Raw genomic sequence first — 12629 nt, 5'->3', positions numbered from 1 at the left:
AAGCATTTTATTGGTCGGACAACATAGCATATGATCTGTACACATATATCCAGGCGGGCAATACATTTACCAGAATATGACGATTAAAAATAAATAGGTGCATTCCTGAACAGGTTTGAAGTACTGTATATGATTATCTTTTCATTCTTTTTGCCAATTTGCTGCTGATCCATGACTGTGTCTAACGAAAGCAGAATCTCACAGGTTGTGATAACACAACATTTAAAATAAACTTATCAAGCCTTCATTGCCATGATGTTGATTATAGGCTTAATTAGAACCGAGATGGAAACTGGTGATACGAGTTACGATCACGTCTATTTCATTCAGTTGGAATGCAAATACATTATTAAAATGTGTGTATATATGTATATAATGATCAGCGACTCTAAATAAGAATACTTGATTAACGTTGATCATCTAACCTACCATAAAGCTTTAAAACATATTTGATTTTTAATGATAATTCCAGTAAAAATTATAAAAAAAACATTCAGGTGTATTCATTAAAGCAAAGCGTATGGTTAATAATATGTACGAGAATAACACAAGGCCTGTTTCAGATAACAAATTAAGCAGCGGAATGTGAGTGGTTGCTACCTAAAGGAAGTAGTATAATAAAAGACAACATTCTTTGAAACACAATCTTTATTGAATAATTTAATAGAATACATCATGTTACTAATGTTAAAATGTTGGTAATAATTATGTTCCCAATGCAACTGTGCTCACACATAAAACGCGCCAAGGTAGAAAAAAGCAGTTTATTTCAAATTCAGAAAACTCTCATTCTCTTAGTATCAGTGTTAACCTTGTAAAACAGACATTTAAAGTTATAGTGCTTTTTTTTACTATAGTGCTTCTGTAGTAACTGTTGCCATTTGAGTACATCAGCTTTGGTAAATGTTTTTTTTCATAAATGCTCCTTCACAAAACGTACAATGATCAGTATATCCCAGTAATATTCCTCGGTCCATACCTACCTTTCTGGGTTAGCAGATTGCTTATTTTTATTTGCAATGATAATACATATGTTTTAAAGCCACTGCATGCATATGTATAATGACTATATGGACCATTTTTGTAATTAAATAAGTTAAAACAGAAAAAGGACGAGATATGTTGAACCATACAAATGACCAGATGGACACAAATCCTGCGCTTTACAAAGAAAATAATTGTCTTTCATATTTGCTTACCTACGCTTGCTATTCAAAAAAAAATCACAGCAGATTACAAATGCCTTCTGTATATACATATAAAATGAAAGAAGCTTCACACCGTGCGGACCGTATCGGTGCAGGAACAGAACCTCAGCCCGGGAATGGAATCCCAGGCCAGACGCTCGCGCGACTCACGTCTCCCGGGATTCTGGAAGCCGATTGGTCGGACGTGCGGTCGCTTCCGTGCGTGGTTTCTATGCAAATACCGATGCGGAAATAAACAGTAACGACTGCAAATCGATGGCAACTTCTCAGGGCGCTCCACAAAAGTGCTCTTTCGCTACCAACACAGAGCCAGAGAGCTGGGAGCGATCTTGGAACGCTTTCAAAGGGGCTTCTTCTTTGGAAACAAAAAACCTCAGGCATCACTCGCCGACTTTTTTTTTGCAGCGGCTTTTGCATGGTTTCGCTTCCGGTTTACAACGGTTCCCAGTTTATATATTAAAACCAAAAAATAGCAACAAAAAAGGCGACAACAAATGAAGCTAAACGTCTGAACAATTTAAAGTTTCTCACGTACTCTTTACATGGCAATGGTACGTGATACGTAATGAACTTTATTTTTTAATTATGGTTTTAATAGAGATATTCTAAACTTGAATGCAAAATAAGATTTAATAGGGATATATTATATTTAAAGTATATTTAATAATGTTTCAGCCTGGTAATTGATGACAGGATGTCTTTTGTTTTTATTCACGCCGGTTCCAGTTTGAGTCCATGTGGAATATGTCAATTTATTGCGCCAAGACTGGGTTGCTGCTTTTAGCTTGGAAAGCGCTGAGCGTGGCAAATTTCTCCCAGTCGCTTGCCTGATCCAAGAGAAGGAAAAAAAATAACGTTGCGCGCTCGCTCGCTCTGTCGAGACGTGTGACTCGGTCTCAAAAACCTTGCCTCCTAACGGTCAGCCGAACTAGAGATGTGAACTTGACCCAACATGATAGGCAGCTCGTTCTACCAATTAAAACTTCCATTCACCTCCTCAACGCTGCACTGCGCCAATCAGTGCATAGAAAGGCGAGGCTTCCGCTATCAAGTTAGGTGTATAGGCAATAGGAGACTATTGGATGGGTATCTTGGGAACTGTAGTTCAGCTATGTACAGTATCAGAGTATTTACTAAGGACAAAGTATTAGATTATATATAAAGTACATTCCATTTTATACTTTTTATAAAATATATTGCAATGTGTAGTCAAGTATACATTGTTTGACAAAAACACACTGGAATGCCTTTTATGTAAAAGGTTCATCCTTGCAAAAGTTAAGTGCTTTTTTCTCTTGTAACTGTAATTGTGCCAAGTGAGGTGAGAATTTTTCACAATAAATGAGTTGCACTTTGTTTTTAAGACAACCAGCCGTAATTATATATTTTTAAAATCTGGATATTATGTAAAATTGAATCTAAATTCTAGGAGATATTGAATATATTTTCGAAGGATCATTAATTTATCTAAACATTTCTTTAAAGTCATAACTTTCTCAAAAACAATCCAGATGTACAAATGCTGCACAATGGCAAAAGCAGACATTTAATTGTGTTTACAACGTTTGCAATTATACATAATATAAATGTAATTGAACTATTTGCCAATATCCCTTCTAGTAATCTCGCGTGAATGTTGCCCATACATTGTGTTGACATGCCAGCCTTTAAAAGGCCAGTAATGTGCAGTGTTGCTGTGTCTAAAAGTCCCAGATCAGGGATTCTGATAGGAAAACAAGACTAGATAGCTTTCTCTGCGTTAGAGGGAGGGTCCCGTCAGGATAGGGGCAGTGAAAATCTTTGAAATGTTTGGATGAAAACTGCTGCAATGTTGCATATTTTTAGATAAAACGATTTTTGTGAGGTTTTAAATGAATTATGACGCTCAAATACGCGACCATAGCCATAGGGATTTCTGCAGCAAGTGATCTCAAGAATTGGAAAAAAGTAGTCCTCGGAATGACTCACCTTTTAAAGTGCAGTCGAGTAGTAATTCATAGTGTAGAATTGTGTATCTGTTTTGTGTCGACTTGTATATGTTTTATATGCTTAGCTATGCCAAACGTGGAAATTATAGGTATTATGAATTTCTCTTTGTAAAGGAAGGTGGTGTGAATTCACTGAAATGAAACGCTTTGTACATGCCGCTTTCTCCATTGCTGGAAAGCAGCCACATTCCATTTTACTGGCCGTCCCATACTGTGCTTTGCTTATCTTAACATTCTAGAAATACAGCATTTTCACTCGTTTTGATATATATGTTGAGTATTGTGTTGCTAAGTGTCACTATAATAAAACTTTTATCATATGTGGGCATCCTACCAATGTCCTTTAAAGATACAATACACGTGTTAGCCTATCAAATTCAAAATAGTTAAAATTAATAAAAAGTTTTTAAAAAAACCTTTGAATGTGGAGTCTTGAAACCCCACGTTGAAATTAACTTAAATGCTTAACACGTGCCACAGAAGAGAATCCGTGCTGTGTTTAGTTACTGCTAAGTTGTAACATAGTGAAAAGTTTAAAGGATAACGAGTATGGTTGTGGTTGCAACATGTTGGAATATTTTGCATTGTGATGAGCTCCTAACCTTGTGTCATATGTTTTCATTCCTCCTGTATTTCAATTCTGGTTTCGATTTGTGATTTTAATTCAGAGCTCTACCCAATCCATTCTTGACAATTTCACCGTGATGCTAACGCCCCTTTTTTCAACAGATGAAATACCTTGAGACTAATTAAATATATATATATATATTGCACATGGGTGAAGAAAACACATTTCACCAAGAATGCATATTTCTGAAGAGATATATGGATATGTACGTGAACAGAAAAGCTCACAACACGTGGCACTAAAATGTGCTGTTTTATCCAAGTTGCGATATTATCTATTGCTGTTAACTGGAGTTGCGCAGTGGACAGGAGGAAAGACTACAAGGCCCAGAGTGCGCTGCAGTCAGGGTGCATGCGCGCTAGCCGGCCGGCCGATCGTTTACTATTCACTTTTACATATGGGTCACTAGCGCAGTCAAAGAAAATGTCAAACAATGAGCGACAGCCGGACGGAGGAGTCGTGGACGTGACATTCAACTAAATGACGCGATTAACCCCCCCCCCCCACCACCACCACCACCAATACACAGGCACATGATTCTTACTTATGTATTGCCATTTACTGTTGTCAAAAAAAGGCGCCAAAGCCCGCTATGCCACAAATCATCTTCGTGGATTTTTCAAACGGACTTGATGGGGGCGGGGGAGAAAAATCCCAATTCATTTCCCTCAGCTAACTTTGGTGCAGGGAGACAATTAAATATATTGCTGACTTGTTTAATGCAGTTTTTTTTCTTCCAAAATCACTCCATAATGTATTTCGAACAAAGTTGCACACTGACTTTAACTTTTATATTAAAATTCGTGGCGACTGAGAAGGATCTCTTTTGAAGAAAAAGGGCGACGAGAAATAAATTCGCTCAGTCTTTCACACGTCCAAGTCCAAGTTCATTGTGGGCACTCACACTCACACTCGCCGCCGCTTCCAGCCAGACTTTCCTGCTGCATTCGTGTGTTGACGCAGAGCCGTTTTGCTGGGAAGAGGAGCGGATTTGTTCGAGCGTGGTGGATCCAGCTTTGGCCGGGGGGGGTTGTTTGTAAACGAGAGAGAGAGGCGAAAGGGAAAGACGTGCGCGTGTGGCCGTGAGAGCGGCGGAGGGTGTCGTCCAGCTTCGGTGGGAGAAAACTAGCGCAGGACCGGGGGCTCCCTCACTGACATCCTGGGAGTGCCACGACTTTTTATATATATATATATATATATAGAGATCGCAGCTGTAGAAAGCAACCCGAGAGCGGGAGAAAAACCCAAAATAAGGTGTGAGTGTGAGGGAGAGGAAGGTGTATGAGGAGCGGCGCCCCGAGTGTCAGAGAGGGAGAGTTGGGATGTTGACTATATAGTAACTATAGGCGGGGTTAAAGTTCAGGATGGAGAAGCGAGCTGGCTTCAGTTCGAGACTGAAATGTGAAAGCCGGCTTTTCCTCTCACCACCACCAGCACCGCCACAATAATGTACTCTCCGCTCTGTCTCACCCAGGTAGGATACATTTTTGCAACATTTGTATCCCTTTAGAGCCCGTCATGGTTTTTTATTAAACTTTTTTCCCTCTTTTTCATGCCTGCTGTCTCCTGCTGCCTCTCAGCTCAGTGCCTGGGCTCAGCGATCTGCCCCATTGAGGCACATGGCTAATGGCGGATACCTATTAATGTTTATTTTTTTTTACTGTAATTTTTTATTATTATTTGCAAAACACATTTTCCAAGAGCGGCTTTTTAAAGAGGTGCGGTGCATTTCTTCAGACTTTTCCGAGCCAGCAAAGTGTCGCGATCGCTGCTGTATTTTTTTGGGGAGGGAGGGGGGGGGGGGAGGCAGGCGATGGGGAATCACGTTTTTGTTATGACTGTAAGGTATGGAGTTTACTCACAACAGCGGTGCGCGGAAGTTTGATTTTAATATTTTTGATAACAATCCCGCTGATGCATCCTCACCATATCGCACCGTCTTCCCACTGATTTCGGCAAGTACTCCGCTCGCTTTGCTGGCTTTTTTAAAAAAAATCTGATTTTTCAAGCTGAGGTGGATTTGAAGGCAGAGTTTTTTTGTTGTTGTCGCCGTGCACTGAGATGCCGTCAGGTGTGGAGTGTCCTCGCCACAAGTTACTTTCCTTGGGAGGGCGAAAGGTTGGAACTTTCTGCAGCAGTTCTGCAAACACTGCGAGCAGATGGGTTGCGGGCATTGTGGTTTGGGACGTGATCGGCTTCCTTTGCGAGTTCCTAATTATCTTGATTTGTCCCCCCCCCCCCCCCCCCCCCCCCGCCAACAATGTCAGTGCTCTCGGCAAGTTGTTACCGTTCTGTTAGCGACCATAAAGGTTTATACTTTTGAGTGTGGTTTTATTGTCGCTACTTCCAAGAGTGCTTAAAAAGTCGGGGCTTCCCCCGTGGAAGCGCTGTCTGCCGGCGTGCCGTGTTTCTCCTCGTTGCACTCAAGTTTCCAGATTGCGGGTTTGCTTTGAAATCTGCTTCATGTTATACTTCTTGATACTGTAGGATATTTAACCCAGGACAATTCAACACATTCGGTTAAAAAAAAATCCTATAAAGTAGATTGAGGATCGCCGATTTTATACATGTATGCAACTGATAGAAATTATTTTTGAAAATAACGTTATTTTCGATAATATCACTCGGTAAAATTTTTTATGAACCTTTGCTAGCCAGTCTTTAAAACACTTGCACGTGATTTAAAGTTTTTAAAGCTTTATCAGCAATGGCCAATCTTTGCAATGTTTCTGTGCATCTACTTTAATATCGTTTTAATAACTTTCTTTGTGTGGGTGAGGGAGTAGCATCAAGATCGTTGCAGAAACTTTTTTGTAACCTATTAAACTGCCTATAGAAAAGGTTCGGATTGTGTCTTACTGACGTTTTTTTTACAGCAACGGCAACATAAAGTCAATGTGATCACCTTGAAGTAACTGTTGGTCTTTATACTTCTAAAATTGGCCTCCCCCATTGCTTTAAAGGACATAAGCACATTAAATTATTCAATGTTTTACTACTTAGTAGAAAGTTAGTGTTGGTCAATATTTTTAAATTTAAATCAAAGTTTAATATAAGTTCTACTGAATTTTCAGTAGGCTGTATGTATAATGCATTTTGTATTTTTTCATATCCATTTAATGCATAAGAAATCCCTAATTTGTAATGTTATGCACAGTGTTATTACATTTCAGCATAGTTTCTGGCTTTATATCGTTTTGAACAATGAAGTAGTTAACTGCAAGTAATTTACTTATAGAGCCCCTCCGTTGCAACCCTCTCCCCAACCACAGAGTTATTTTAATAACAAATACTTTGTGGAAGCTGCTTTATAATTTTTTTTTAAAAGGCAAGCACTCCATCAGAAGGAAATTGAAATTTTATTTGAATAATTTTAAATTAAGAGGCAATTAGTACAATCATTATTACACAGCACATAAAAAGACGATCAATTGATATATATATATTTTTTGACAGGATATTTCAATAAGAAAAAAACATAGGTGCAAGTAATATGTAAGTTTGAATCACTGTCAATAATCTTTTTAAAATATAACTTCAAAAACTTTTTAAAAATAGATTCTGTTTACTGTTACCCTGCAGAACCAATTAATTTTTTTTTTAAATCACACATGCAAAAGAATAAGGACAGCATAGAATGATCTAAAATGCACTAGATTGTTTTAATAAATTAACAACAAAAAGAAAAATGTGGAAAAACATGAATGTTAAATGGCGCTGAGTGGAGAATTTGATTTTCAGCGCTGAAAGAAACAGTTATTTGTAAACAATTAAATAGTCTAATTATCACAGCCATAATATAAGTATGCAAAGTTTTCAACCACTTAAAGGAAAATTGGTGCTTATTCTGTTTGCTTCTTCGTTTTATACAGTATACACTAATTGATGTGGCAGTGCCAAAAGAAGGACGTGCTTGCTGCACTGGAGTGAAGTGCTGAGGTTTATATGAAAATAGACCCACAACAAAACCACAACTTCACTGATTGTCACTTAAGGAACTAAGTGGTTTGGCTTCCAAATGTGTCGAATATTTAGAAATCACTTCAAACTTAGGGCCTTCATTTAAAAAAATGCAACGGGGAAAACAGACTTTAACTAAGAAAAAATATAATTGATTTTTTGATCATTTAATTAGCAAAAAAAATGCAGCTCGACACATTCTGCACTTCAGTGTCATAGGTTCCTGTAATGCAAGCTAGCTTCAATTTACAAAACGTAATTTAACTGCTACAGGTATTTAATACCCCAATCTTTTCATGGCTGTTTGATTTGTAGATATAAGGAGTGACTGCAGCAGAGTAAATATACCAATGACAACTAAAACTCTCAGCCTGTGCACTTTTCTTATTACTGCGGAGTTCAGCTTACTCTAACTTAACATTTTTGTTTTTTGATCTGATTTTTTGCAGCAAAAGTTAAGTATCTTAATTCCATGTTGAGATTGCGAAGGAAAGCTGTCAGGCGATGTGGAAGATTTAGGATTGACGCTGACATTGGGTTAAAGTAGTTTAAAGCTTCTTTTCTGAATTAGCTCTGAGGTAGAGCAGGGAAACTGTACATTGGATGATTTCCAATATAAAGTCGATGCAAGAATCTATGAAACTAGTCGGCTTCTGACTGGATTAAAAGATAAATGTACATGTGCAAAAGACTGCAAAACATTGTAGAGTTCCTTGCTCAGAATGTTTAAATCTTACAATAATCCACACAGTAAATTTCCTTAAGTCAATCATCCACTATATTTAAAACTTTCAAGTAATAATTCATATTCTTCAAAGTTGCTAAGATTTATTTATTTAGCAAATGTTTTATTTTACACCTCCCCACTGCAGGTGGGTTTATGGGTCTGAGTTCTATTGCAGATACAATGCAACAGAGATCAGATCTGAACTTGTGGCATCTGGAGGCCACAGCAAAGGACACCAATGTGGTGACATAGTATCACCACACTGGCATCCCTTGTTCCAAGCATACATGCAGCCAAGGTCAAATACTGACTCTAGGTTTTCATCCACAGCTCTTCTATGTCCATATTCACTCCATAAATGCAGTTCTGTCAGGAATGAGTCTTTACCTTGGAATGAATTGTAGAGTTGGCAATTTGTGCCATATTTGCAATCGGCATTTTAGTGCGGAGTCAAATTAATCTGAATTCACTGGAGTAAAATGGCATAAGATGAAACTATATCTGTAGATATTTTTTATCTCCATGCTATTTTATTCTACTTTGTCTAAGTTAAATCACATTGGAGAGGTTAACTTAAAGAATTTTAGAACAAAACGTTTAGACTGAGGCAAAAAAGAAACAGCTACATTAACTCTTTAAAACTTCGAGAATAATCTTTTAAAATGAGTCAATTGATTTTAAATTATGCCCCAGAAGAAATGGATTGTCCTGTCCTTTCCCTCCCCAATCTTTGAAATACTATCGGAAGAAGCATATATCTGCTTAGGGTAGACACTTAATAAATTTGAGCTTCATTATTTGTTTTGGCAGTTTGAAAATCTCCTTTACAGGACAGATTGTTACCTACGTGTAGATGATTGTAGTAAAGGAATTCAGTTAAGCTTGAAGAATTACAGGCCAGATGTCGTGTGGCTGGAGAAAGGTTGGTAAATGAAAATTCACTTTAATCTAAAAATCCTCTAAATGTTCCCACCAATGCAACATTTTTTCATTAATTTATTTCATTAAGCAAAATCCCTTCCAGCCTGTACAGTTATGGCCTTGTTTATACAGTGGAAATGCACAACTTTATTCAGCATAGAGAATGTAAAATGCACACCATTTCAAAAAGATATTTTTATGCCGTTAAATTAAACTTTGTGTGTTTGTCATTGTAAAAGTGATGCTCCCTTGTTTTGTTTGAAAACACTTTATGCAGCATTTGGTTTAAACAAAAGAAAAAGACAGATGGCATTTGTGCCCAGAATTTTTTTTTTCATTTTCTTTTTTAGGTTTTTATATATACGTGTGTTTTATTATTTTCAATTTACAGTTGTTTATCAGCATGTTTGGCTTTGACTAGTTAATTGTAAATGTAAAATAACATAATATGCAACATATAAAAATAAGTGTTTAACTGTGTACAATCAGCTGGGGCTACTTGCTTTGTTGTTGTTTATCCTGTAATCACTGTGAGTAGTTAAATATCAGTTTGCCTCAGTCACTTTAATGTTATTGATTGAAAACTGGATTTCAAAGATTGATAACAATCACAGTTCCCTGCCTGAATTTACAGTATTTATTTATGTATTTATAGATGGCGGCGGGGGGTTGGAATTTGTTTTTATCGCATTACTGAATAAGCATTGCAAACAAGCTACTTATTAATAAAGTATTCAATACTTCCTATTAGGCATCATCTTGATAGAGCACCAAATAATGTGTAAGAGTATTTTTATTTTTAATTTTTCTCACAAGGGCACAGCTCAATGTGACATTTCTTGAGAAAATAGCATGAATTCACAATGAAGAATATGCAGATTTTTTCTGACTGTACAGACTTGCTGTGTTTGAAACCATCTTGTGGAGGGGTGGAGGGGGGGAGTTTATCCTCCCTTGCTTTGCACAAAGCCCCCTCGTACGAGCCGTTGATTGGCATTCTAGTGTGTGGAATTTGCCAAATAGGCGGGCTCATGCTGGCTACACCACATGCAAAGGGGTTGGGGACGGAGAGTGAAGAGATCTGCATTTTTTTTTAAAGCTGGCGAAGGTTAATGAAAGCACCCATGCTTTAGTCGAGGGATCCTTCTCTCTCCTGTTTTGGGAAAGCTCTTCATAAACAAACCGAGCGCACGCAGGGAGCGTCTTGAATATTGGCAAGTGTTTTGGACGTTACCTACATGGGTGCTTTCAGTTACGCCGTCGGCATCTTTCTGACTGTTCCACACAAAGAATACTCACTGTACATGGCATAAATTTTTCTAAGTCAAGCCTCGAACAAAATACTGCACTGGTCTGAGTATACAATGGTATTGAATTAAATCTGTTATTTAAGTGAAATGTCTCTTGATTTTTCAATTTTTTTTTCATTTGTTTACTTAATAGGAACAGAATTCTGATGACGGTTGAAGTGCGATGTTACTTCTTTTGTTTAAAACTTCACTTTTGCTTATTCTTTCTCCTCTGTTTTTTTTCCTCCTCTCAGGATGAATTCCATCCCTTCATTGAAGCACTTCTGCCGCACGTCCGAGCCTTTGCATACACATGGTTCAACTTGCAAGCCCGAAAGCGAAAATACTTCAAGAAGCATGAGAAGCGCATGTCGAAGGAGGAAGAGAGAGCGGTGAAGGATGAACTGCTGAGCGAAAAGCAAGAGGTGAAGCAGAAATGGGCATCCAGGCTCCTGGCAAAGCTACGCAAAGACATCCGACCTGAGTATCGAGAGGATTTTGTGCTCACAGTTACTGGGAAGAAACCTCCTTGCTGTGTGCTTTCAAACCCAGACCAGAAAGGCAAAATGCGGCGAATTGACTGTCTGCGCCAAGCAGACAAGGTCTGGAGGCTGGACCTGGTTATGGTGATTTTATTCAAAGGTATTCCGCTCGAAAGTACTGATGGTGAACGACTCGTAAAGTCCTCGCAGTGCTCTAATCCTGGGCTGTGCGTACAGCCACATCATATAGGAGTTTCTGTTAAGGAACTCGATTTATATTTGGCGTACTTTGTGCAGGCAGCGGGTAAGTGCATTTTTCAGAAGCATTTCTTGAAATTAAAAGAAACGATTTTAGTTCTTATGAAATGGTTACACTGCATGTGTCCTCACTTTAAACTTAACCTCCTGTAATGGTTGTCTTGTGTACATACTGTTCTGTAAAGGTAACTTTCCACTGCATGCTCTTATAGATCATTTAGACCCTGTCCTGTTGCAAAGTGTAGCCTAAACTTGATAAAACAATCTATGATTTTTAAACAACATTTTAGAATTTTTTTTGGTATAATAGTCACAAATGGTCATTACAGGCCGGATCTTCAAACTGCTGTTAAACTTTCCAGCTGTGTTTCTCATGCCCTTATTGATAAAGTTTTTCCTTGGGATCAAACCAGCATTCACTTTTTTTCTCCCCCCTCCCACCTTTCACAGTCTACGATGGAAGATGAAAATTCCTGCAGGAAGTACATTTTGTTTGTGTTTTAAAAAAATGCAATTTTAGTGGGAATGTGTAATACACAAAACACATACAATTAAAAAAGCATTACCATTGATTTGAAAATTTGGATCACCCAATACCCCAGAGTGTTGGGCACAATAGCTATGCCAGCTTGGGACTAGCAGTGGCAATCTGCAACTAAGAACGAAGAAGTCTTGTGCTGCAAATTGTCTGTTGCCCAAATGAAGTGTCAAACTCTGGATTCCAATCACTGCTTAGTGGCAGAGCAATGCAGTACGTGACTGTTCTTCACCAGTCTCCTTGATAAAGATCTTGTGTTCTCTTTCAGACATTCTTATATTTACAGGTACATCATGAGAACAGGAGTGTGTTTATGTGGTAAATGCAGGTGGAGGTCATTGAATAAAATAAATGCAGAAATTATTCAGCTATCTGATTTTGTTGTACACTTAGGGTTTTATTGTATGTGTTTGTCATTATTAATATAAACTAGTGTTGTACAATGCTAAAGCCTTGCACTTCTTCCTGTTGCAACCATGTCACTACAAATCACTGATCTTCAGAATACCAAGCATTTGGGATAGGCACCAAGCAAGCTTTGTTATCTTTTTATAAATGTTAATCTTTTTTTAAATGATCTTTTACCGTTTAATAGCTTTATTTATTTTTGAAACATTTTGTGTTTAGGCA

At 37.9% G+C, this 12629-nt stretch overlaps 1 protein-coding gene across 12 annotated transcripts in view; it reads left to right on the top strand.

The window, feature by feature from the left end:
- The first annotated feature begins 1445 nt into the window (after positions 1-1445).
- The window catches only part of nfia (nuclear factor I/A), a 593806-nt gene continuing 582622 nt past the window's right edge, over positions 1446-12629 (top strand). For 3 of the 12 annotated variants that reach the window (XM_070886924.1, XM_070886927.1, XM_070886918.1), the window contains exons 1-2: positions 4849-5298; positions 10976-11507. In XM_070886924.1, the coding sequence (XP_070743025.1) occupies positions 5272-5298; positions 10976-11507 (559 nt within the window). In that variant the 5' untranslated portion in view covers positions 4849-5271. Of the gene's footprint in view, positions 1760-4832; positions 5299-9365; positions 9434-10975; positions 11508-12629 lie in introns of those variants that run through there. The other 9 variants (XM_070886929.1, XM_070886928.1, XM_070886923.1 and 6 more) reach the window with 7 other exon arrangements.

This window comes from Pristiophorus japonicus, chromosome 8 (genome assembly GCF_044704955.1).
Source record: "Pristiophorus japonicus isolate sPriJap1 chromosome 8, sPriJap1.hap1, whole genome shotgun sequence".
In the NCBI taxonomy this organism is placed as follows: domain Eukaryota; kingdom Metazoa; phylum Chordata; class Chondrichthyes; family Pristiophoridae; genus Pristiophorus; species Pristiophorus japonicus.
Note: the sequence above shows the minus strand (reverse complement) of the source record. Positions and strands in the feature narration are given on the sequence as shown.